At 42.7% G+C, this 27832-nt stretch overlaps 1 protein-coding gene across 1 annotated transcript in view; it reads right to left on the bottom strand.

The window, feature by feature from the left end:
* Ly75 (lymphocyte antigen 75) overlaps positions 1–27832 on the bottom strand; it is a 93360-nt gene that overhangs the window by 4591 nt on the left and 60937 nt on the right. Inside the window, exons 24-33 of the mRNA XM_055599897.1 lie at positions 24509–24638; positions 22057–22283; positions 18927–19092; positions 16983–17150; positions 15079–15195; positions 12278–12472; positions 8156–8382; positions 6325–6493; positions 2845–3000; positions 669–791 (exon numbers count right to left, since the gene is read on the bottom strand). Of these exons, the coding sequence (XP_055455872.1) occupies positions 669–791; positions 2845–3000; positions 6325–6493; positions 8156–8382; positions 12278–12472; positions 15079–15195; positions 16983–17150; positions 18927–19092; positions 22057–22283; positions 24509–24638 (1678 nt within the window). The remainder of the gene's footprint in view (positions 1–668; positions 792–2844; positions 3001–6324; positions 6494–8155; positions 8383–12277; positions 12473–15078; positions 15196–16982; positions 17151–18926; positions 19093–22056; positions 22284–24508; positions 24639–27832) is intronic.

Genomic DNA, 27832 nt, shown 5'->3' with positions numbered 1-27832 from the left:
TACTGGAAAAAACCTCAGGTCCTCTGGAAGAGCGGCAAGCGCTCTTAGCCACTAAGCCATTTCTGCAGCCCCCATTTTTATCTATATAGAGTGTTCATTAGACAGTGATAGATGCGTTTTGATAAAGGTACAGAATGCTTGCTTGTACATTTATCGTGCTATAAATATGTTTGCAGGGACCCGTATCCTGCATTCTCTAAGAAAAACTGTCATTAAGACTGTGCTGCTGGGGGAGGGCCTAAGAGGGCGCAGGATCACCCCAACCCCATTTTTGTTTTTCAGTAGTATGATAAGTGTGGAAACACCATTTACAATTCATTTAGACAGCCAACATTGGATACATTCTTTTTTTTAAAAAAATTACTTGATATTTCAGAGTTGACATTTATTTTAATTATTTAATATTCAATTTTACGTAAAGTGTGAAACAATTTATCAAACTCCAGCTTCATCTTTCAAACCCCTTATCTATTCTTTACTGAAAAGTTCTCCCACAAATTCTTTTTAGATTTAACTGAGCTTGTTTGGAAAAAAAAAAACAAAAAACAACAAACTACTGGTGAGACTTAATTTTGAACGATGGTAAAATTGTTGAGTGTTCGAATACAGGTGTGGGCCGCACTGTATTAGAACCCTGTACAGCGCACACAGACAGAGGTGTCACATACCGAGGGGATGCTGAAATAATCCAAGCCAAACTCTCATTGTGATGTTATAGTTCTCCCTCATTAACCTGCTCACGAATTTATTCTCATTTTCATTTGCGATGGTGACAACGGTTGCAGAATGATCTGTTGAAAGAAAACAAATTAGTTAACTAATTAACGCCACGTTGAACGTGTAAAGAACATAACTCCATGTAAAGTAAGTGATTAAGAGCCTCCACAGACAATAGTTCCAACGGAGTCAGAAGTATTTTTAAATTGAAAGTTCATATAAAGAAATTCCATAATTTTAAAGACACGTATCTGGCAATTCCTTTCGGTTCTGGAAGTCAAATCAGTGAGGCCTTTGTGCTTGGGCAAGCTGGCTGTAGTAGCTGGGGCTTGTGGTTGTGCAAATATATACCACGTCTATATCTCTAAGACTCGCCTCAAAAAAGCGTTTTTGTGTGACTTAGATTTAAACTTGCTTCTGCTCAAGACAGGACTGAAGGGAGCCTGGCTTGTGATCTTTGGGAGCACCTACCCTTTCTCTATCATCTCTCACACAGAGAAGTGGTTGGTCATAAGCATCCTAAGTTCCTAAAAATGACATGGGATTGAATGAGTGAATATTCTTGAAGCTTAACGTTTCCTAAACATGTACAGAAAATAGAGCTATATGTCATGCCAGATGGAATAGAAATAAATAGTAAGTAGGCTTGGAAATCCATCCTAACGGGAAAGAAAGCCTCTGCCTCGTATAGAATGTGCTTAATGCGGTGCAGCCTAGGGGATAATGCCAAAGGTATTATCACCTTTTACAGAGAAGGAAACTGAGAGTCAAGGAAAGGAAGTCATTTCTTTGGGCTTACAGAGCCAGCCAGCTAGAGGATTTAAAAAGGTGACGGAAACCTTTGAAAGAAGAATGATTTTGAGCTCACGGTTCTCAGGGCACTGTGCTGCCCATTCATTTTCCGTGCTACTTCATCCAGTCCCATGATGACTCCCAAGTCCTGTTTCCATTCCCACAGTTCTCTTTGAGAAGAGAAACCGCTGTGTAACCTCTGTGGCATTTCTTAGGAAGTGTGTGTGAGGGCTGGGAAATAAGCCCCGCCTGTCTGCTCCAAAAGCTTGGATGTCTTTCCTGACCTGACCACACACTATGTTTACAGCAACAGTTCTTATTCTCTCCCTCAGGAGGAAGAGGCGTGTCACATGTAAACACACAGATACAGCTTATAACAGGTCTCATCATGTATAAACATGCACACCATGCCGAGGCTTCCACACAAAGCTCCTGTTAAGCTTTCTTAGACGTCATTTTACATTTTGACTGAAGGCAACGGCTGTCCCTCATGGGAGATAGCGAACCACTGCTACTTTTTTTCTTGAAATGGCTAAATCTGAAGACTTAAAGTCCTTCCCCTTATTTAGGGTCTAAGAATGTGGGGCAATCCTCTCAGAACGGATGGACAATTCATGCTCAGTTGATTTTATTACCCTCTTCAGTCTCAGCTTAATACTAAAAACTCAGTAAAGGACTACAGAGTCAATTATATCTTGTCTCTTAACCCCCTATTCTCAGCATCTCGAAGCAGATTTAAAATTGTTTCATTTGTTATCACTTCTACTTAATATTGGTAGATCACTTAGCATTTTTACTTACTTCTTTCTATTTTTACTTTCAATATGTTAATTCTAATTTTGATATTTATTTGTTTTTAAACCTTCACCCATGTGTACGTAAATCATCTGGTCTCATGTAGCCCAGGCTGACCTAGAATTACTTTGCCAAGGGTGGCCATTAATTTCTGATTCTCCTGCCTCCAAGACCTCCTAAGTGTTGGGATTATAGGCCACCAGCTCAGTATATGTGGCCCTGGGGTTCAGATCCACAGTGTTAAGTGTGTACATTCAAGCCAAGCATAGCTCTACCAACGGAACTATACCCTCAGCCAACAGCTATCATTTTCAATGAATAGTAAATGAACGCTGCAACATTCCGCTGAGATTTTATGCATAAAATTCTTCCTATTTCTCCTACTGCTGGACACTAAGGTGATGATGCTACTATAAAATAAAAATGTTTTTAAGACACTTTACAAGTTATAATCCCCCCCCATTACGTTCTTAAGGAAAAAAAAACACACAGAAGAGTTAAATTATTTCGTTAAAAGAAAACAAGTGAAATTTAGCTTACCAAGTTCTTGACACAACTCTTTGGCCTCCGAGAAGCTGTGCAATGCCTGGTCAGTTGAGTAACAGTGGTCACCATACTGGATCCACTGGGAACCATTCCTTTTCGCCACTGGACATTTGGATGAGTGTGTATTTTGATGAGGGGACAGCGCTTTAGCTGTGAAAAATTTCAGACACAGCTGTGACGATGCACAGAGAAAGGCAAACACACATGAAACCCGTGCCTTCGGATAAGCAGCCTGCAGCTCTGTACCCACACACACCAGCGAGACCACAGTCTGGACCCCCACAGACAGCTGTTTAGAATGCCTCCTCAGAACCTCGATAGTCGATGCCCCTCAAGGATGGAGCTCAAGCAGCTTAGAACAGGAAGACAGGCAGACCGGGAGCCAATCGTTAAAATCCGTTGCCCTGGCTTCCCTTTTTTTGTGAACCAACATGGATTTATGTTTAGATAAAATCCATAAAGATTGACTTTATGAATGTCACACCCACAAGTAAAAAGTTGACAATTAGTAACTCTCTCAAACGAAAGATGTTATCTTCCTAAGCTCTTCAAAAGTCTTCAGGTCCGACCTAACCTGTTCTGTGCTTTAGTTGTGCTGAGTGTTGCTGAAGCCTATGAAGTGGAGGGTGAGTCTGGGAGGGCTCACGATTAATTCCTTCTCAAGAGCAGGAAGCTGGAAAGCAGCTGAGTACAGATCACCTGAGTCAAATTCCTGGCCTCGGCCCAGGTGGTCACCTCAGCCCAGACTTCAGCTCTGGTGAGTGTCCCCTGCTACCCTAAAACTCCCCCTGTGGTGTCTGTGTTCTCACAGGTGGGCGGGATTTTTTTTTTCTTATTCATGGCTTCTGTGATTCCAGAAAATGTGGCCTGTGACATTTCCTCCGTCAAGAGCCTTGGGTTGACTAGTTCTTTCTGCTTCTGTCTTCTGTCAGAAGTCAGGATCAGTCCTATCAGACATCCGAGGTTTGGCTCAGCCTCCCTAAGGCTCTCCCTCCCCCAGGCCTGGTCAGTTCAACAGCTGGAGGTGTGGGAGAATTTCCCAGCTGCTGCAACCATTAAATCCCTCACTGGTCATACTGGTACCAGCAAGTGCTTGCCTTGGCCACTTGGTGAAAGTCGTTCATGAGCCAAAGGCATGTTGCCCTGTGACCCTGGGCTTAGCTGCTGTCCCTGCAGTAGACAGGAAAGCCTGTTCTCGGCCCAGCCACCCACAGGGTACCCGGCCTCTTAGCACTTCACACTGGGAACCATGCTGCTTTCTAGAACTGCCTGCAGCCGGGGCGGAATGCTGCAGACATTCCTTTCCTTTCTGACGGTTACAAAGTTGTGTTTCCAACTCCTGCACTGTGGTAAGTTGGTTACAGTCTTCTGGTCACTGTTTGATGCTGGGAATCCAATTCAGGGCCTCCCAAGTGGTAGACAAGCAGGTTAACACCGGCTACAGACCAGCCCTGTTGGATTCCTGCTCAGAGCAGGGGAAAATATTTTGAAACTTCATCTCAGGTAGGTCAGGCTGGTGCAAGATGACCTTGAAGTTCTCATCCTCCCGAGTCCAAGGTCCCAGGGCTAGGATTATAGGCACACACCACCACTTGCAGACTATGATCTGTGGGGACAGGACCTCGGTTTCCTGTATGCTACGCAAACAATCTATGAATTTAGCTACAGCATATGCCCCCCCTTTTTTTTCTACCAGAAAAATATACATAACATACACTTCATCATCTTAACCTTTTTTGTTTGTTTTCTGTTTTATTAACAGGGTTTCTGTAGCTTATGGCCAAACTGGGACACTTTAAGCAGCCCTGACCGGCTCTGAATTCACTTTTTCCCTCCAGAGTGCTGGGATTACAAGTACACACACACCATCATGGTCACGTTTTAGTGCGCACCTCAGCAGCCTTAAGCTCATTCATCCCGCAGCAAACACTACTGCCCACCTACAGAATTTTTTCATATTGTAAAACGGAAACTCTGTACTCATCTGCAGTAACTGTCTAAACTTGACTTTCTTTAGATCACGAGACCAGCATTAGTTATCCTGTGTCTGTGGACTCGAGAATTATGCAGAATTTTTCCTTTTATCACCAGCTTATTTTGTTAGTGTATTGTCTTTGCGATTTAGCCACATTGTGCATGTGTTAGCATTTCCTGTGCATGTTTTACATACATGTATTCGCAGGTACTACAGTCTACTGATCCACTCATTTTTTGGAAGATGCCTGGGTTCTCTCTGCCTTTGGCAGTGGTGAATGATGCCGGGAGAATGTCGTTGTACAAACACCAGTTTGAGTGTCTGTTTTTAATTCTTTTCAGTCCAAACGTAGCAGTGGGCTTGGATCATATGGTAATATTATGCTTGTGTTTTGAACTCTCCTCCATTCTGTAAAGCCTGTTCTCTTGGAGGCAAATATTTCCCTGTTTCTGTGTGTCATCATGAGGCAAATATTTTCCTGTTTCTGTGTGTCATCATATGGCATGTATTCCAACAGTCTTCTTAACATTTTCTTTCCCTTTGTGCCCAACAACTGAGAAGCTGGTTCTTGATGCTTCCATTAAGGGAACACCACAGCCTTTAAGGCCCATTTCAGTGTAAAGCAAGAATCTTCAGATTCACCAGGTGGTGTTGGTGTGTGCCTTTAATCCCAGCTCTCAGGAGGCAGAGGCAGGCAGTTCTCTGTGAGTTAGAGGCCAGCCTGGTCTACAGAGAGGGGACAGCCAAAGCTACACAAAGAAACCCTGTCTCAAAAAAACCAACCAAACAACAACAACAAAATCTTCAGATTCTAAAATCTAACTGGTGATAGAATGATGAACGTCCTTGAGAATAAATTCTCTGACAGGATATCCAATCATACATTCAATCACAAAATATCAGAAAGTGTGTCATGGATATAAACGTGCTTTTGTTTTGGTCCCAGGTGTGGGATGTGGGCTGACTCAGATGGTCCACAGCAGCAGACTGTTAGCCTCATGTGGGCTTTGAGGGGAGCTCTTTGGCAGCTGCAGATAGTTTGAATCTGTGGACTCTGGAGAGAGAATAAATGGCAGAGCCCAGAAAGTGTGGAGGCTCTGAGAAAGAACAAGGTTGCTGCTGCTGCCCCCTTGCTGCTCTTCGTGGCTGTTGTGAGACAAGTTGGAGATCTCCTGAAATGAGGATTAGACTGGCTCCAAGGAACCTGTTGACCCTAACCAGTAGGAAGCAGCTTAATAAAAAAAATATCTGTGTCCCCCCCCTCTTCCACTAACCTTTTCTCTCTCCTACCTGGTGTTGGGTGTTGGGGTGAAGTAGTGAGAAAGAGATATAAAACATGTAAATAAAAGAGTTTTTTTAAAGAAAGTATGCCTACAAACTGTTTTTTACAGAATTTGTGTACAAGCCTTTTTTAAATCTATAAAATGTTCATTAAAAATGATGGACATACGCTATATAAAACTTTAGTAAATACACAGTTATTCAAAATCAAGTCTTACATTTTGTAGGCTTGTAACAAATAGCACCATCCTTAACAGACAGGCATTTTCCGTGTTTCCAAATTCCTTTCGGATATAAGACGACACAATCTCCAGGAGATTGTGGGCTTTTCCACGGGACGTAGTCAAATACACTGCCATCGGACCATTCAAAACTCGATTCACTTCCCTGTTTGAGAACAGCATGGATACCTTGAGCTCAGACATGTGACTTCAGAAAGAACATAGGGGGAATGAACGCACTGTAGGAAGTGCCTGCTGATTATCTGCTCATAAGTATTGGAAGCTCAGGCCTAGCCATGACGTCAGAGATTTGCTTCTGACATGGAAACTTGGGGCATTTGCTCTGGCAGAAGGTAAGCAAGACTTCACATATGGAGACAGAGTCGCTGTATTCTGCCTATGGATTTATTTACTTAAGGACTGTATTTATGAAACACATGCAAATGGCTTCCAGTTACCCCTTTACCATAATTATAGATTTAGAATTCCAACTATCATGCTGTTCTGAAAAATTTTTATGTTGTTCTTAAACACTGCTTAAGGGTTTAAGTATGTTTTCCATGTCGTTCTTAAACACTATTCTTAAATATTATCTTATCCTATTAATGTTCTTTTCATTATTTGTGGTGCTGGGAATTGAACCCAGGGCTCACACATGCTAGGCAAGTACTCTACCACTGAGCTGATCCTGGCCTTTAAAACTGTTTTCTGAGCTTCATAGTTGTGTGGTTTGTGTCTGGATATGTTACAGAGGCTTTCACACAGCAGAAGCTAGAAAAGGCGCTTCTCCCCAGGAGCCAGACATGAGGAGATGACTTTCAGTATTTGCTTGAATCTATAATTTTACTGCACCCGTCCTTCCTTCCTTCCTTCCTTCCTTCCTTCCTTCCTTCCTTCCTTCCTTCCTTCCTTCCTTCCCTTTCCTGCCTTTTATTCCCTCCTTACCTCCCCCCTCTCTCTTTCTCCTTTAATGCTTCCTTTCTTCCTTTTATTTTTCTCCATTCTTTTCTAAAGATGACTTAAAGAGGACCTCAACTCTCAACGGATGGCTATTTTTGTGTGTCAGACATTATTAGAAGTACATACATATAGATCAGGATTCAACCGATGGCACCAAAGATGTGTTATCAACATATTAATCCTTTTTTTAGCTAAATTTTAAAAAAGAATTTCAAAACTGAGTGCTGTATAAGCATCATTTCCAGCCCTGCCTAGCCCCTCTCCAGCTCCTCCCCTTTCAAATCCAAGAACTTTTCATCCTATAGGACCATCCTATAGGTCCTGACCATAGTAAGAATTTTGGTTGCCTGGTTTATGTATTTTGTGTGTGTGTGTGTGTGTGTTAAAATATGAAAGAACATACTATTAGCTGATGTTACTGATGAGGAAGTAGGATTGCAAAGTTGATAACTTTAACTATCAGCTACTGCAGAAAGGACAGATGTGTCATTAATACTGAAATTTAGGCTTTTCTGAGTCTATGCTATTTACTTCATATGAGCTTGCCAACTGGTCCTTTCCAAACAAGCTTCAGGGACCAAGGATGAGGCTCACAGGTGGAGCACAGGAGCTTGATCACTGGACCCACAGCAAAAATAACTCCAGGTCAAGAAGAACACAGGAGATGCTGCTGAGTTATCAGCCCAATGACCCCTTGGGATGGCCTGACCATCTGCATCCTATAGTTTCATTTATTTCTTGCTGAAAAGGTTAAGAAACCATGCGGAACTAACCCACTGTCATATTTTGAGTTAGCATCTTATGCTAAAGCTCTCCAATCCTCGAAGCTACAGCTTTGGAAAATTTCTGGAAACGAAGTGAGACTTACATCATGACTCGAGAGCCCAACCCAGAGAGGGAATCCATCACGGTTCACTAGGTCTTCCAGAAAGAGCTTCCCGCGTGGGTTGTGAACGCTTGCCAAGTGTCCGCCACTTCGAGAGCACGCGTTCAACGCTTCGTACCAGGTCACTTTTCTCTGAATAACATGATAGATGCCATCCTCATACGGGATGGACTGTGGCAGCGTGCTATTGTATTCTTCCTTGTAGTCAACTGCAACATGGAAAATGAAAGGGTGGGGAAGTTTAAATAGTTTCAAATGCATGTTCTGGACAAGGTAACACCAGAGGTCAGATGCAAACTTTGCTTTTCCTATTCCCACCCACGTGTAAGGGGCTCTTAAACACCATAGTTGTCTTGTTGACTTAAAAAAATGGCTGATATGAAGGCAAAACTATTAACCACTTGGACATCTGAGACTGACTGTAAAGGAGACTGGTGCCTGCACTGGGGGAAAGATTTCTTGACAAAGAAAAAGAAAAAAAAATCAGGCCTGCAGTATAGAGAAAATTAACACTAATGAGAAAGAAGATACCCAGAAAGTAAGGAAGTGCTGAAAATAAGCAAATCAACACCAAAGCAGTGATGATGGCATTCCCACAGGGACCCTGAAGTCCAAGGAAAGAGTTCAAGGTGGTCAAACTGGAATAAGCTGAATCTGAGTGGATCAGTGATTAGTGTGACGTGTTGGATAAAAATCCTAAGTACCAGGTTTTTGTTTGTTTGTTTTCAAGATGAGTCTCAGCTGCCTCAGGCTGGCCACAAACTCACTGTGTAGCTGAGGCTAGCCTTGAACTCTTGGTCCTCTTGCCTTTCCCTAAATGCTGGGATTAGAGACACACACCATGGTACCCGGCTTCAAAGCATAAAGTAAATAACCAAGAGTCTATAGCAGTTACAGAGGTAACTGCTGTGTCATCCTGAACTCGGGTTGAGTTCACTCTCTGGAACCCACATAAAGGTGGAAGGAAAGAGCAAACTCCACAAAGCTGTCTTCTCCTAACCACACGTGTGTGTGCAGTACACACTCACATATACACACATTTCTAAAAATACAAACAGTAAGGAAACGAGCAACAAACTACAGTAATGATGGTATAGATAACTGACTGAATAAATTTAAAAATGAGAACAAATATCTTATACAGAATTCCAAGTAATCACATAGATACCCCACTCCACCCTGAAGATGAAAGGTAACTCTTTGCTCCTGTAAGTGTGATTAAAACACAGTAACAGGAGAGAGTATAGGAGAGGAGAAAGGGGAACTTTACTATTCAGAAATTAACAACACAACCTTGACCAGAGAGATCAATGCTAAAATCAGCAATCATGTTCTTACGGCACATTACACAGGCTATGATAAAAATGACACCTTCTTGCAAACTCAAAATCACAGTTTAATCATGAGAAAAAAATAAGACAACCAAAACTAAGAGCTAATCTAGATAACATATGACCAGATAACCACAAAACTTTCAAGTCATCAAAAATAAGAAGCTAAGAGGAGCCATGTGTCCTGGTTGAATGTCTGAACGTAAAAAGTAAACTCAGCAAAAACTAGGGAGGTATGAATAATGCATGGGCTTTAGTTAATTCTTGTGCATGGATCAATGTTGGTTTATTAGCTGTGATAAATGTACCATACTATGAAAGATGTCAACAACCGGGGAAATTGGTTGTGGGGTAGTGGCAACTCTCAGTTCTAACTGCAACTTCTCTGCAAATCTAAACCTAGCGTAAGATGAACATTGTATTAAAGTGTGTTATTAAAGAATAGAAAACATTTTGGCAAGAAGAAGAAAACAAGCAAAGTTACTAATACACGGCTGGATATACAGAGGACAACGAAGTTACTGGCTGAGAAAAAGCTGTTCAACGAGGAAGAAGGGGAAAAGATGAATTGTGGGAGAAGATTAGAGCTTAGGAAGAGAGGCTTGGAATATAACATCTTAAATATACATACTACAATTCCCAGACCCAAAGACGCTAAGTAACAAGGAGGAGCCTAGGGAGGATGCTTAAATCTCACTCAGAAGGGGAAGTAGAACAGACAGTGTAATGGGTGAAGGAGGGAACAGGTAGCAGCAGGAGCACAGAGAGAAATGAGGGGGGAGATCAGACCAGGGGAGAGCTGGGGCAGGAGGACAGAGGGCCTGAAGAGAGAAGAGAAACTGTGGGCGGGGGCATCTCTGTGACAAGCTGGAGACCTAAGACAGGGTAGGCTCCTGGGAGGATATGGGGTGACTCTAGCTGAGATTCCTAGCAGCGGGGGTCATGGAGACTGAAGAGGCTGCCCTCTAACTAGACAAGACTCCTAGTGGAGGGAGGGAAACACCAACCCCCCCCCAAAAAAAACTTCCACCCAAAATTTACCCTGCCTACAAGATATGCAGAAATAAAGATGGAGCAGAGATTGAGGGAATGTCCAATCAAAGCCTGGCCCAACCTGAGACCCACCCCATGGGAGAGAGCCAACTCCTGACACTATTAACACTACTCTGCTATGCTTCAGGTGGGAGCCTAACATAGCTGTCCTCTGAGAGGCTCCACCAAGCAGCAAATCAAAACAGATGCTAAGTCTCACAACTAAACATTGGGCAGAGAGTAGGGAGCCTTGTGGAAGAATGGGGAAGGGCAGAAGGACCTGGAGGGACAGGAGCTCCACAAGAAGACCAACAAAGCCAAGTAACCAGGGCCCAGAGGAGCTTACGGAGACTGAAACACCAACCAAGGACCATGCATGGACTGGACCTAGGCCTCCTACACAAATGTAGCCGATGGGCAGCTCAGGCTTCATGTGGCTTTCCTAGTAAGGGAAATGGGGCTGTCTCTGACATGGACTCTGTTGTCTGCTTTTTGATCACTTCCCCCTGGCGGGGCTGCTTTGCCGGACCACAGGGGAAGAAGATGTGTTCAGTACTGATGTAGCTTGATGTGCTGGGATGTGTTAGTGGGGTGGGGGGAGCTCCCCTTTTTTGAGGAACAGGGAAGGGGAGAGGGAAGGATGAGGGAGGAAGGTGGGGACCAGGAGAAGAGGAGGGAGGGGGCTTTGATCAGGATGTAAAGTGAATAAAAAATAAATTAATTACAAAAAAGGAAAAAAAAAAGTTTGCAATAACCCAGAGTGACTGACAATTGGAGAATACTGGTGTGACAGGACTCCGGCACATTGCTGGGCTGCACTCTGAGCAGAGATGGTCCACGAGGGTGTCACAGCCACAGGCCCCACATCAGCAGGGGCCTTAGAGCAGGCAGCTGCTAATAAAATGTTCAAGCGGATAATAATTTATACGTAATCTACACTTCAAAATAGGTGTATTTAATGATTAGTTAGACAAGATTGTAAGACACGCATTGCCTCGAATGTCAAAACTCTATGCACATATACTTTTTTTTTTTAATAGAAGTTCTATCTCTCTATCAAGACTCAGTCAAGTGCCACCTAATTCCTAATTCTCAGAGCTCTTTGTTTACCAAATAATCTAAGACTTGCCACAGAGGATAAAAAAAAAAGTTGATGCTGTCTCACCAGCAATGTGTCTCAGTTTGAGACCAGGACTGCAAGGGCCAGCCAGGGCTTTGTTCTCTTTTGCAATCTCCGGGGTCTCACGTGTGGGACTAAATGTGAAGGAAGCTCTCCGGACACACACGGAGAGTCCCTCTCCGGACACACACACATGTAGTCCCTAGTGGAACTAACGGCCTTACACCCTCTTGCCCTGGAGTGAGGCTACACCTTGTCATACTTTCCAATGGAGTTTGAGTAGGAAATGCCCCCGGCTGACGACTCTCTGAGGAAGCTGTGGAAGCTTCAGCAGGCAGAACCTCACTGGGAGACATGGGCCACTGGGGTGGGCCTTGAGGCTTTACAGTCCTGCTCTACTTCCTGTTTACTCTCTGTTCCATGAGTGTGTGACCATGTGACCAGCCAGCTTCCTGCTCCCCAGCCAGCCATCACGCCTCACCCCCCTCCCTCGTGCCTGCCGCCATGTCTCCCCACCATGAAGGACTGTTTCCCCTCAAACCATGAGCCACAGTAAATTCTTTCTGAAGTGGCCTTCTTCCTCAGGGTATTTTATCACAGCAAAGTGACTAAGACTCTTACCCATTTCAATTTTACAAGCAAAAATGCTGTGCTGGTAAAAACGAAGTGTTTCTTCGATGACGTTGAAGGACTGAATATCCCAGAAGCCGTCAGTACTTAGACCAGCCAAAAATTTGTGGTTTTTCACAGCTGGCCTTCCGGTCCTCCAGTGTGTGTAGGACAATGCAGTCTTATCGGACCACATAAAAGAATTGTCTAGGAGAGAAACACATTTTTCTATACTTAGAGGGTTACTCAAAATTTCAGTTTCAATGTCAGTAGTTCAAGTCACTGACTTATTTTCTCCTTTCCCTACCTTCTCAAAGGTTGTCTGATTAACTGTACATTTAAAAAAAGTCTTCTAGTGTAAGAGTAAATCATGCCTATTTTTTAACTTGAAAATATAAACATGGAAATTTAACTATAGTTCCACTCTTCTATAGCCTATTACTTTTCATCAAGTATCCTTTCTCCTTATATATGCTTTTAACTGTAACATAAATGATTACAACTATTTTTTTTAAATTCTTGATATCTTGTAAAATTAATGAAAGAAGTTATTTTTTCTGGACACAATTGTGCATACTCATGAGTGAAAGCTTTTAACATTGTTCATTTCAATGCAGAGAACAGGCTTCTCAACAAACAGTGCTAAATAGATGGATATTCACACACAAAAGTATGATTGTGAGCTCTTTGCTGTTACCACAATAAGAAAATTAACTCAAATAGACCATGGGCTTAGTTGTAAGGGCAAAGACTAGAGAGCACACAAAAGAAAACTAGCATGGGTTTACGGTGTGGCCTTGCAGTACACAGAGGCTTCTTAGAAGGAATGTGTCTCAATAAAGACTCTGAAAAACAGTCATTATTAAAATTATAAATTGGGATCAAGAAGCTTTGTCATCATTACCTACACGGGCCTGCTGTCCTGCTTCTTTCTTTCCCTGATCCCCATCTCTCAAGTCTCAACACACCTCAACATCTGGATGCACCAAGGTTACGAGAGCCATCCATGAATATTTTTTGTTTGTTTGTTTTGTTTCTTGAGACAGGGTTTCTCTGTGTAGCCTTGGCTGTTCTGGACTCACTTTGTAGACCAGGCCCACCTCTGCCTTCTAGAGTGCTGGGATCACAGGTGTGCGCCACCACGCCTGGCTCGTCCATGTTTATTTTGTTCTTGATTGCTGTGCGTCACTTTCTTCGTGTCACTGCATTTTCTAGCCGCCTTTTCCTTCTCCCACCCTTATCAGCTTCTTGATCAGTTTAACACACAGTGGTGTGTTCCTTTAGTAGGTGGGAAAGAGGGTCATTTTTCTCCAGGCTTCACGTATCTGTTACCTATTGTTTTAGTAACTTCTAGTCATGGCCTGAAAAGTCAGATGGCTTTAAGACCCCAAACACTTTGAAAGTTATATATATGTAACTAAAACTAGTGATTTCTAGCTATCAATTAAGTCAGTAAGAATTAGATTTAAACTCCATTTGCCATTTGCTTGAAAGACCTTTCTATACATCCCATATATTGTAATAAAAAGAATTAGTTAGTTTTACATTTGATAAAAGAAGTTAGGGTAACTTAATAGAAGTCTTCAGGCCTGGAGTTGTCATAGAAATAAGAATACATTCTCAGTTGTTTCTGATGATACCATGACAAAGTACTCAAGAGGGTATAATTTGTTTTACTTAGTTTCTAAGTTAGCATGTGAGACAATGGCATCACTATGCCGTCTTCACGCATTCTGTCCCCTTGCTCCACTCTTGTTGCTCCCCCTCCCCATACAGCAGTCCCTTTCTGTGTTCCTGTCATACGCATCCCATTTCCAGTGGGTATGATTCAAGTATTTATGCCTGAGTTTGTTATCTTCTGCGCTGTACAATCCTTTCCAGGAGAATATGCGCAGAATGCTATAATTCATGCTTACACATATTCTCACATCTTGCACGTCTACTTAAACAGTCTTCTTGGGAAAGCACAGCCCTTTCCTGGAAGCGCCCACCCTAGAGGAAGCTCAGGAGAGAGGGCTAGGAGAGACAGGAAGCGCATTGCTTGCTGGGACCAGTCCCGGAGCTGCTCTTTTTCTAAAGCGTGTACTGCTTCCTTGCTTGCTCTGATGCAACACTGTGCCTTGGTCTACCACTGTCTCCGGTCTGGATTCTTCTCCTTCAGGAGCTCAAGAGCCATGACTACTGCTAGGGTAGAGAAAAGAACTGCCAGACCCCTCCACGACATGCCTACAGACTGACTTCCCTCCCTAATTTCAAGACCTCCATGAACTTCAGGATACCTCTGATTTCCCTTCTAAACTGGTCTCGTTTACTCTCTATTAGACACAGGATTTTAAGGTTTGTCCAGATCAATGACATTTTGGAGACATGGTATTTAATCCAAATTTCAAACATCCAACCCCACATTAGACTTCCATTCTTAGTCTTATTCTTCTGTTGCTTGCCATACACACACCCTAAAATAACGCTGTAAACTCAAAGAGGCAGCATCAACAGAATTGTGACCTCAGGTTTGTTCTTCCCGCTCAGGTAGAGAGGGAGCACAAGAAGTGTGGTGATTTCTAATCAGCCTTGCGCTGCCAGAAGGAATTGTGGAGATGGGGCGTTTCTCTCCACCCTATGAATCTAAGGTTGGGGGTAAGGCTGTGTCAGTGGCAGGGCAGAGACACAGAAACCTCCCCGGTATTCTTACATGCTGTGTTAAGATGCTTGGTGCATCACTCAACATGTCCTTTGAAGCACTATGTTTGGCGGTTTGATAGGCAGGACTAAGGAAAAGGCAACAGGGCCACCTGAGGGAGGGAACCACTTACTTTCATAGGTTACCCCTAACATGACCCACGAGGCGATATAATTGAAGTACAGAAGCTGCTCAACAACAAAGTTATTCTCCTCCTCATTTCGAATACTCAGAATATGTGCTTTTGAATCTGTCGAAATAAAAGGGCCAGTTTTAATAACTATTTTTGTATAGAATGCTCCGTTTTGCTTGAAAGAGTCAGGAAGTTCTACTTTTCAGTTTTAGACCTTTAAAACTTAGATGGTATTGGAACACCAGAAGGACACACACACACACACACACACACACACACACACACACACCCCAAAACTGTGTCAGCTTACTAAGAGGATAGACTGTGCAGTGCTCAAACACTCTGATATACATCTGGCCCACAGGATATGGGGAACTTGGTAGCTGAGCAGAGAACTTAAGGCATCCATTTTACATTTCTTTCATCTAAATTTTCTTTCATCCGATGGTGCAGATCTACGTGCTATTAACGGAACTGTGTTAATGATTTCCCTGTAATAAACACAACTTTTGTACAGTTTTAAATTAAAACATGATTACATCATTTCCCCCTAAATCTCTTAATGGGCTATATAACAAGACAGGTCTTCCTTAGTTAAAGAAGGTTATTATTTGTAAAACGAGTTGCTGAGAAAAAAACAAGGGGGTTTCCTGGAACAAGGACTCATGGATAAAGCGTTTGGAAACACTGTTGCAAAGTTAAGCTAGTTCATTTATGCCAGTATTTCTTTTGTTAAGTTGTTGGCTTTTTAATTTATTTTTTATTATTGAAAATAGATGTTTTTCTTTATACAATATGTCCTGATCATGGTTTTCTCTCCTCTTCCTCCTTGCAGTTCCTTCCCACCTCTCCTCCCATCTGGATACAACTCCATTCTGTCTCTCATTAGAAAACAAGCAGGCATTTAAGGAATAATAATAAAATAAAACATAGTAACATAAAACAAAAACAAACAATAAAAAGAACCCAAGAAAAGGCACATGAAAGAGACAGAGACGTAGAGACCCACTCATTCACATGCTCAGAAATCCCATAAAACCAGAAGCCATTATATATACACAAGAGACCTGTAGAGTGAAAAAAAAAAAGATGAAGCAAACCATAATTTTAAAAAAGAATAAAAGGAAAATGCCCTGGCACAACATTACGAGACAAAGAGCCTCCAAAGATGCTGCTGAGTTCAGTTTTTCTGTTGGCCATCTCCTGCTGGGCATGCAGCCTATCTTTAAGAGCCATTTGCTTCCCCAGTGAGACTCCCTTGGAGAAAACTAAATTCCCACTTGCAAGTGGTTATCAGTTGAAGTTGGATGGGGCATATGTCACTCCTCCCTTCATCTCTAGGACCCCATCACACCCTGGGCATGTTGCCTTGGTCTCTCAGAGTTCATACGCTGTGGCAGGGTTTCTTAAGGTATATCTTGATGTACTTTGATACAGAGAGTGTTCAGTCTAGCATTTCTCAAACCTTATTCTATCTTTTATTTTATTTTATTTTTTTTTGTAGAAATGTCTCTTAAAACAAGCGCTCTTAAGACACAGCACACTTCGGGGAATAATGCCGTGATCCTTTCTATAGGACTTTACACAAAGCTCATCTTTCCTTCTGTTCCTTCATTCAAAAGTTTCAGACCCTCTGGGTGTTACTGGGACTTGCTCCAGGTCTGAGAGCTCGAAGTGCGCAAGGTCAATCTCCTTTGACCTTGGCTGTGAGTAGTGGTGTAACTTAGCTTCTTGTCACCCAGGGTGACCTGTTTCACGCCACTCTAGCCTGCTTCTCAGCCAATTCTCTGCTCTCTAGCATGAGAATTAGGAGGGCTAGTTACAAGCGCTCCTTGGGAATTTTTGTTAGAGGCATGTAAAGAGCGAGTGTGTCACAAATCACGGCGACAGTAGAACATACTTACGCAGTTTCTGGCACATAGAGTGCGCTTCCTTCTGAGTGATCGTCTTATGTCTGTTCTTTGTTATCATGAAATTGTAGCAGGAGTTCTGAAATGGCACCCAGGGGGTGCTCTGCACAGGAGACGGACATTTAGCGCTGTCTGACGGTTTGACCTCCTTTTCGGTCTCATCTAGGAGAAGAGTTAATGGTAAGAGCTCTAATTTCAGATGTAAATGTTAAATCCTGTTCACAGTCATTGGGCTTGATTTGTGGGGAATATGCAGGAAACAGGAAGTAACAGCCTGGTGAGGCTTGCTCTGTTTACACCCGAATATAGCATAGAGCATGCTGGCTTTCTGTGCCGAGGAAATTATTTGACATAATTTTGTTTCTCCTGCTGTGGAGTGGAGGAATGTAAAAGAGGAGGTCTTTTTAAGTTACATGAGTTTCTGTCTTCCTGTATTATTAAATGTCAAGTACCAGTTCCTGAGGAACTCTATAAACATATTAATTAACAATGGGCATCTAACTATAACCGTGAAATTCTCTCTCAATATTTCCACTTACTGACACCTCCAATCTTAATGAAATAACTTTAATGGAATAGTTATTCTATTAGCAAAATTAAACAGAAACATCATTTAAAACATGGCCTCCAAACATAGATATGCTGAACTCAAAATAATTCAGACAGATTTACTATGGCTTAGAGACCATCAGGCGATTCTCTCCCATTTGGCAACAAATCTCTTCATCTTGGAAATAGTGTGTTCTTTCTACCCCTGATTGGGCTGAAGCCTGCATACCCGACTCAGGCTGGGCCCATTAGATCCTAAGAGTTTGAAAGTGGGATTCAGAAATCATTAACTCACCTCTAGTTACAGGCAGAAGTGACAGACACACACACAGAGAGAGAGAGAGAGAGAGAGAGAGAGAGAGAGTACACAGAGCAGAGTGCAGATATAGAGAGAGACAGAAAGGACAGGCACATGGCACATCTCTGGGTTTCTGTTTTCTTGTTGGTGTTGAGGGGCTTTGTTTATTTTGTTTTTGTGTTTTGCGACAAGGTGTTGCTATGTAGACCAGGCTGGCCTCACACTCAGAGATCTGCCTGACTGAGCCTCAGGAGTCCTAGGTTTCTGAGGCCCATCTCTAGGTGGCTGAGTTCTATCCTAGTTTGCAGGGAGGATTCTAAATTCCCTCTTGACATAAGCTGTCTTGAGTGTGTTCCTGCTCCTTATAATCAACTGAGTCTTTGTTTGTTTTTGAGACAAAGGCTTGCCTTGTAGCTCAGGTTTGGCTAGGTTTTGCCAATCTACCTCTAAATGCTGGGAGTAATGGTATGTGCCACTCTGCCTGGGAATTTTAACAGTGGCTTAAAATCTTAGTTGGTGGTGCTAAAAATTAATGAAGAAAGAGTCCCATGAGTTAGTTGTTTAAGTATATATAAATAAAAACAAAAGTAAAATGAGGCTGAGTAACAATGGGACTGCATATACCAATCAACATTGTCAGCAGATATAAAAGAGACAAAATCCAAAATAAAAACTGACAAAACAATGTGTAAGCAATAATTCTATCTGAGTACAAATGTTTGCACCCAAGTTTTGTTGAAAAAAAAAAAAAAAGAAAGACATGATGGGAGTTGGAGTTGGCTCTGTGGTTAAGAAATGTCTGCTCTCCCAGAGGACATTGGACTGGTTCCCAGGACCAACGTGGCGGCCCACAACATCTGTGACTCTAGTTCTAGGGATCAGATGCCCTCTTCTGACTGACTTCCATGGACACATGGTGCACAGATACGCGCACTGTCGAGACACCCTCACTCATAATAAAATAATAAAGATGAAAATTTACAAACATTTTCTTATACTCCCCAGATAAGATTTTGCAAAACCAAATGGACAAAATTCTACTACTCATGGGATGAATACTTTAAAAATGAAAACGTGTGCAGCTCACATACTTCCTGGATAGTAGCAGATGGCGCCCGGCTGGTTGTCATCACAGTCAGCTGTTTTCCAGAATCCATCCGTGTCTAATATCACACAGTCATCAAGTTGCTCATTGTTTTCAGCCCAGTTACTAAAATGAAGATGCTTCCCATCTGACCAACCAAAGTTGAGTTCGTCCTATGAGGTGTAGAAATTCATTTCAGAGACAATATTCACATTCCTTCTTTTAAATTATCTTAACCCCAGAAATCAAATAATTATTAGTCTCGTTTTCTTTTTAAAGATTTATTTATTTATTGTGTTTATAGTGTTCTGCTTGCATGCCAGAAGAGGGCACCAGATCTCATTATAGATGCTTATGAGCCATTATGTGGTTGCTGGGACTTGAACTCAGGACCTTTGATAGAGCATCCAGTGCTTGTAACCTCTTTGCCATCTCTCCAGGCCCCTGTTAGTTGCGTTTTATACTGTGTTAAGTACTGTCTTAAATGTTCAAATCCTTGTGATAACCGTCTGAGAGGGTTATCACTGTTATCATGGCCCTCACGGCCCTTTCACAGTTCAGGAAATAGAGAGTTAGTGTAGTGTTGGGACCCTGCTTCAGGCTAGACCCTAGACTCTGCGGTCCCATCCATCCTGCTGTGCTGCCTGCAGATCACCGGAACTGTCTGCTGGAGACCATGGAGTGAGGACCACTCTCTGCACGGAGTACTCTGAAGACAACATGGCATACTAGGAAGAACAGAATGGAAGGAACCTCTCTGGTTGGGAACTGTGGTCCAGGCACACATGGGCTTTTGATTTGTGAGCCTGACCCTCCAACTTGCCAGTCCCCCATCTGTGAATTGGCTGTGACTCAAGGCTAGGCAAGTGTAAAATGCATAGCCAGGCTCAAGCTTGCACACAGAGCTATAGAAATTGTCATTTCCTTTGTTTCAACTTCCCAAGTTTGTGTATTTTACACTACTGCTATCACACTGGTCTTTGGGGCAAAGCAGTTTCCCTTACAGTATTATATATCATTCTAGAAGTCTCTAAACACTTGTCTTTAGATCTTGACAAGACCTGATCACCCGCCTGTCCTGAGAGTGGCTCTATGTGGCTCACACAGGAGTTCCAGGGATAGTTTTAAAGCTCCCTCTGGCGCTACCAGGGCACTAGGCCCTTGATAAGTAATGGTGGCCCAACTGCACTATGGGGCCAAATGTTTCTGAGGCCCAAGGGAAGGTCACATACAGGTTCTTATTTCCAAACAGGGAAATGGCCAAACCTAGCAATGCTAAATGCATTGTTATTTTAGTAGTGCTAACGGTTGAATCCAGGGCCTCATGGATGCTAGACAATGCTCTACCAGTTAATTCCCAAGATGCTGTGGGGCTTTAAGCTTGTCTCCTAGGAGGCATGACTTTACCTACACTCTGCCCTACCCTGTCCCGCATTCTTCCTCTGTTCTGCATTCACTGCCAGCCCTTATCAATGGCCTTTGGAACTCCCTCCCAGCACAGACAAACCTTCCTGCCCTGCCTCTCCATAATGGATATGAAATCTCCTGAACAAGACTATCAAGACTTAATCTTTCCAACATCTAAACTTTTACCAATCTTAATTTGAACCTGGCTTTTCCAGGCTAACAGTCTGTTGTTTAGCTGCTCAAGGGAAGCCTGTTCCTTTTTCTGTTCTTAGATGCCAAAGGGCTGTAAGGAGGGGCTGTAAGGATGTCCCTTGATGTCCACTCACATACAGCAAGCCTCCAGGGTCTTGGCCTCTCTCTGGCATGCCTCTCAGGTGAGGATTTGATCCCTCTGACTCTTCCCGATATTCACCACAGTGTCCCAACCACTGTCTTTGGGGTGTCTGAAATACTTAACTGACCCACAGATGTGCCCCTGCTCTTGGATTTCATTTAACCCAGAATTGCTATACTTGAGATACAGGGAGCATGCTTTATTTCAGGTCAGCATCATCTTCTTTATAAGTGTATATAAAAACAAGTGTCCTTACAACCCTAGGCTCTATGCTCATGGTCTCTCTATACTTTCCTAGTGTCATGTTCCTCACGTAAAAGCCTTACATAATTTCTATAATGTTTTTTTTAAAAAAATCTTCAGTTGTTTTCCAGTACACAACGTTACATATCCTGTCATGTTCCAAAGACCTAAGGTGGATCATGAAGACACACAGACAACAGCTACACAGGACATTACAACAAGGAAAGGGTGACGAGAACATCCGCTCAAGACTGAAGACAAAAGTGAAGCTAGCAAGATCGCTCAGTGGGTGGAGCGCTTGCTGCAAAAGCATGATAAACCAAGTTCCCTCCCAGCAAGCCACACAAAGGGGGGAGGAGAGAAGAGACTCAACGGCGTAGTCCTCTAATCTCTACATGTGTGCTCGTCATCACACACACACTAATAATGCTATTAATAATTAATTATTATTATTAACATAAATAATAATAATAAATTAATAATAGAAAACCAACTAAGGAAAATACAAAAATCACTAAGTGGGAAATGGGGAAAGTTATGAGAGACGGCTCCCACTGCTTTAAAAACAGATCCTTACTACAGTAACTCCAGAACACACACCAACATACTAACCCACATGTAAACTTGATACTTTACTAACAGTGGCTTTCCATTAAACAGGGAGGATTTTACTCCACATCTTGGGCTGATCTGGAGCTCAGCTTATCGCCTGGGCTGGCGCCTAACTTATAAGTGTCTTCCTGCTTCAGCCTTCTAAGTGTGGGGATTATGGGAATGCAGGCACCACACCCCGCTAACGGTGACTTTTAAGTCTCTCCTCTTTGAACTTACAATAGTTTACGTTATTTATATTATATTTTTAAAGCATATATGCATAATGTGTGCATGTCTCTGTAACATGTGATGTCTATGTGTGTCTGTGTGATGTGCGTGTGTGTGTGTGTGTGTGTGTGTGTGTGTGTGTGTGTGAGATGTGTGTGCATGCACTGCCACGGAAGTGCCATGACTCAGGCACAATGTCCGGTGCTAGTCTTTACCTTTCGTCTGGTCTGAGGCGGGGAGCCTTGTCTGCCCTGCGGTTTAGCTTCTCTCTGTGAACTCTGAAAGTGACGGGAAGTTGTCAACGCTTTACCTCACGGAGTGGAGAACTTACGTCCTGACTGGAGAGTCCGATCCAGAAGGAGGCGTTCCGCAGGGCGGCCTGCACGGCCAGAAAGGCCTGCTGGTAGGGGTCTGTGATGCTCACCAGCCGCATGTTCTTGCTCAGGCACTCCTTCAGAGCACCGTGCCAGGTCAGAGGCTTCGTGATGACTTTGTACAGGTTAGTTAGATACTTCACGGTTTCCGAGGTGCTCTCCCAGGGCCGTCGGTCTTCAGTGTCTGTGGAAGAAAAGAGCATCAACGGTCCCTCCCCCACGCTGTGCGGAGTCATAGAGGGCGGTCAGATTTTCAGATGTCATCGCCTACTAGTTTATTTCAGACATCACTTGCCTATTTATTTTAGATTGTTGTTGGGAGGCTTAGCTGTTTCTTGCCGAATGGCTTAGGTAGAATTATATGACTTGGCACTTTCCCGCTTTGAAACGAGGGCCCCTTTTCTTTAGTTGCTCTCATGTGGGAGGAGAAAAGCGACACACAAAAGTCACCTGCAATCAGATTATTATTTCAGGCTGGTGCCAAACACCTCCTTTATGTGAACCGCTTTGCCAGGAAAGGTATTTAAAAATCTGTATCGCCCCCACCACCCGAAGGTCAGGGAGCCTCTCTAAAGAGGGGCCAGAAAGACTGTAAGAGCATGGGTTGGAGAGGACTGGAACCAAACAGGGTCGTTGGGACATCTGGGGCTGCTGCGCTTATGACATCCCAGCAGCTGGGCGACTGCCTAGAGGGGACCTGACAGGAGCAGGCCATTAGATATTTTAGAATATGCTGGGAAGGGGTTCACGAGTCCCAACCCACCAGGATCTAGTGGATGCAGGCAGGGCTACAGAGCAGCGGAAGTTGGGCACAATGGGCTATTGAAAAATGAAAAAGGACCTGAAGGTTTGGGAGCGGGGAGGGAGGTTAGGATGGATGAGGAAGGAGTTGGGGGAGGTGTGGAGGGGAGTGGTGAATAGGCTCAAGATGCACTGTATGGACTTCTCAAAGTATCGCTAAAACTAATTTTTAAAAGTGACCCCTTACAGAGTTTTCAACTGGCAGAGCTACCTTAAAAATTTGCAGAGCCACTTATAAGAGGATATATTTAGTACACACACACACACACACACACACACACACACACACACACAGTATAGACTGCTTTAGGGTTCTTATCTGAATCAGGAAGTCATTAGAGAGGTTGGGATAAAGGGCAAAGATTAATTTAGCAAGAAAAGCTTTGCTAAGGTACACGAAATATGTGCTTACAGTTCTCATTATGTAACAAAAACTTTTATTTAAACACTTATTAAAAACTTATTAAGGTCAATTAAAAATAATGCAATATATTTTCAAAAACTGGGTGCTTATTACTTAATTTTTCCCCCCTCTTAGGTAGCTCTGGCTGTCCTGGAACTCACCATGTAGATCAAACAGGCCTTGAGTTTACAGAGATTCACCTTCCTCTGCCTCCCAAGTGCTGCGGTTAAAGAAATGTGCCTCGACACCCTTCATGGGCGGTTTCTACTTTTGAAGTACATATTTGATCTTATTTTGACTATGGAAAGACACAGACTGCTTCATACATAGTGTCTCCTCATTTCTGTCAGCTAAACTTAACTGTTTTTTGTACAGTACTGAACTTTTTCTCACGTAAAAACTAAAATCTGCAAAGTGTCTGGGCAGAAAGAACATTCAATCATAGCTTACTAGAGTACTGAACTACAACTTTCATTAGACAACTATTAATACATTCCACCGTAGATCTAAGTTTTACATTTAACTGTGTGTTTAAATTTAACATTTTTAGACATAAAAATCTGATTTTTATATTAACTATGATAATACTTGAAAAAAATCAGTTTTTATGTGATGATCTTCCTTACTGTGTTAATATGAACTTGTTTATGCTAAAAATACATGCTACATAACTATAAGATTATATGACTTCATTTGTCATATATAAGATTATATGACTTCATTTGTCATTTTGGCAAAAAGAACCTATTGTCTCTAACAGCTTAAAGTACAGTAGATATCTAGGTGACAGATGATACTGTGAGGGCTAAAGTTATGTTTTATGTTTTAATGACTGTCCTTAAGAGATCTATAAAGCAAAAATACCTGTAACCTGTAAGCCTCGTTTGCCCAGGGGCAGTAACTTCCTGGAATGCTGGGACCTTTGTTCATGTAGGATAACAAGCCACTTGTTTCCATGTCTGTGAACAAGGTTGGTTGCCCTAAGTGCACAGGATGTGCTTCATCACATGTACATAGGCGGGACATATGTCTGGATGTGTGCTTGCACCTATGGGACAAAGGCAGGCAGTATATAGTTCATATTTCAGGGCTGTTCTTTGGAAATCCTGGGTATGGACCTGACTAGTGTCCATCTTCCTGACCAGTATTTAATGAAACTTGTTTCAAAGTTGGCTCATAAATTGCCCCGTTGGGATTAAAAATACCTGAGTACTTCTGACAGAGAGATAGAGAGTGGGGTTCGGAGCAGGAAGTAAAATTCCAGGTCCCAGTAAGCGGTGACCTTTTCAGGTTGAGAATCAAGGCACAGTGGTAGTGAGAATCTTCATCAAAGAACTAAAAGAGAAGCAAATGTTAGTGTAGTCACAGAATGAACTGTCTGAAGATCATTGCAAGAAAATTTCGGGTTTTAAACTGGTGTTTCTTCTTCCCAGTACAAACCATCCATCAAACAAAGCAAACCCACCCACCAATCAAAAAACCCAAACCAAAAACCCAATAAAACAAAAATCCACAAACAAAACCACAATAATGAAAGACCCCAAACAACTCGTGCAAGAACTTACCATGGAATCGCTAAAGAACAACCAAACCACGACAAACATTCAGGCGTAGAAAAAGGCAATTAATTTTAGAAATTAAAAAATGTGTTAACACAGATACACATATTTTTAAAAAGACAAAGAAAACCTCTTAGAAACAAAACATAAACAACCAGAGAGATTCTAAACTCTCTGAAGTCAGCCTTGATAATCCAAGCAAGCAAAATATGATTAAGTAATTCAACTTCATAGATGTGGGGACTCTTTTGTGTGTTCACATTTGGGTGCATGCGTGTGTGGATTGTGTTATATGTAATATGTTAAAAAGACACACAACAGATCTGTTATAGAGGAGCTTTATTGTGGGGAAGGGGGAGGGGAGAGAGAGAGAGAGGAGAAGATACCTATGACAGAGACAGAGAGAGGGGGAGAAAGAGGAGTGAAGGAGTTCAGGACGGTGCGGTGCGTGGGTCCTCTCTATAGAGCTTTCAGCATATCCAAGGCACGCACCTGGCAGCGGAAAGTGATGACATCAGAGGTTGCTAGGCAACCTAGAAGCAGGCTATTGGAATAGCAGGTTGGTACTGGATTCTTTTTTTTTCTCGACCACTTCTACTAATTTTTGAGACCTTGTCCCTCACCTGCTGCTGTCTGACTCAACTGGATTAGCTGGACAGCAAGACTCAGGGATTTCCCCTCTGTCTGCCTTCCCGGTGCTGGGATATGGGCTTGTGATACTACACTTGTCTTTTATGTAGGTCTGGGGATCAATTTCTGTCCTCCTCTTTGTATGGCAAGAGCCTTACCCACTGAGACATCTTTCCAGCCCCTTTATAGTAATAAACGTTTTATAATAATCAACTATACTGCACACTAAAAAATTCACCTTGAAGTTTTTCTCCTACTTTACTCATTCTAGAACCTTTGTCTTAAAATAAAAACACTGAGATGTAGCTCTGTTACCGGTATTTTTCAGCATGTAAAGCTAAGAAAAGGGGCTGCAAGATGGCTCAGTAGGTAAAGGCCCTTGCAGCCATGCCTGACCACTTGAGTTTGACACCTGGATCCCATGTGGCCAAAAGAGAACGCCAACCCACACAAGTTGTTCTCTGATACACTCACATGAGCAGTGGTATGAACCCACATACAAACACACACACACAGGTACACAGCATGAATAACCACATGGAAAGAGAAACAAGCTTATACCAGGAATAACAGATTAAAAAATTAAAGTACTAAATACATATTAAACTAAAACAGAAATAACGTAATTGTAGAAAATAATTGAGAAATATCCAAAAAGGGGATATGATTAAAAGTTACACAGAGGAAATATATATTATTAAACATATTTTAAAAGGGGAAAATGAAGAATTCAAATGAGAGACTGGATAATTCCAAGAAAAACAGAATAGTAAAATGTAGACGTGCTGTTAATCAATACGAGTCGAGAAGTTGGAGACAGTGCACAGGACCAAACGCGCACATCTGAGTCAAACTAAATTGTGGGGCTAAAAAACAACACCAAACGGGGTGGTGGTGGTACAGGCCTTTAATCCCAGCACTCAGGAGGCAGAGGCAGGCAGATCTCTGTGAGTCCAAGGACAGCCTGGTCTACAGAACAAGTTCCAGGACAGCCAGGGCTACCCAGAGGAACCCTGTCTCGGAAAAAAGAAAAAAAGAAAAAAAAAAATCCAACCATACACATCTCTATTCGAATACACTTTAGAAGGTAGGTGATACAGACAACGTTCTTTAATTGTAAGGAAACATCAAATCCCTAAATGTGCCAGGGAGTTGAGAGTAAATTGGAACCTGACACCGGTGGATACTGAAAAATGCTATGTGTATTCCACTAAAACATGAAATGAATGCTCCTTACCCAATCATTATATTGACCCTATAATAGGAATGTAGAGTGGGAAGTTGATCTTAGAATGATCTAAATAAACTTCCAAAGCCATCATAAACCCAGGCAGAGGCCTTGAGGTTGGGTCTTCAACTCCAATACCGTGCCATGCCATTTTATCATTAAAGAGAATTCTAGCATTTTGTACATTCTTCCTTCATTAGCACAGGTGGGGTCATAATTTGAGAACACAAGACAGAAAGCTGCCCTCTTCATTTTGTGATGGTAGCACAATTGGAAGAAAACCTTATAACACAGCTTAAAAAAAAAAAATCAACTGGATGAACAGAGGCGAAAACATTCCCGAACAGTATGCTAAGAAATCCAAGTCAGTACAACAGAATAAATGGCAATCTACTCGGAACAAGTAGATTTGCTGCCCGAAATATAATCTCTTCATGTGTTTTTACCACCTGCCCCGTCAGTCTAGTGGGAAAACTTCTGTGATATTTTCAGGAAGACTGAAAGAAGGCTTAGAAAAATCCAATGCTTCTTCCTTATTGGAAATATGGAATAGACCTCGGCCTGCATCCCTGGAGGCCTGCTGCCACAGGCACAGACAGCCTGCCTTCTCCTTCCAGCAAACCCTGCAGCAGTGAGCCCATCCCTTTCGTACCCTATTCCTGGCCCAAAGCTCAGCCTGCAGCCCCCGAGGCCTACTGCCATCCTGGACAGACAAGTTAGACCTCTCACATCCCAGCCCCTTGCCTGGGCTTCCCTAGACAAGATCGGCAGTTGTGAGGTACACCCTGTCCTCTGCATGCTTCATCTTCCAGACCACAGCCCTACCTACATTTCCAGAGGCCTGTGGCCATTAGGGACCACCAGGTAAAAGATACCCCAGCTCCTGACTGCTGGTATCCCTAAACCATTCCAAACAGAGGTAAACTGTACCTGCTCCTCAGTGCTCCATTTTCTGGCTCGTATCCCGGTCTGCATTACCAGAGGCCTGCCAATACCAGAGACAACCAGGTAGCTACAGGCCAGTGTAAGAACACGATCAACAAGAGCCAGGGCCACATGGCACTACCAGAATCTGCTATCATTCTGCAGTACTCCTAGGATGTTCCTACACA

This window comes from Psammomys obesus, unplaced genomic scaffold (assembly GCF_907164565.1).
Source record: "Psammomys obesus unplaced genomic scaffold, mPsaObe1.curated_primary_1811, whole genome shotgun sequence".
Classification (NCBI taxonomy): domain Eukaryota; kingdom Metazoa; phylum Chordata; class Mammalia; order Rodentia; family Muridae; genus Psammomys; species Psammomys obesus.
Note: the sequence above shows the minus strand (reverse complement) of the source record. Positions and strands in the feature narration are given on the sequence as shown.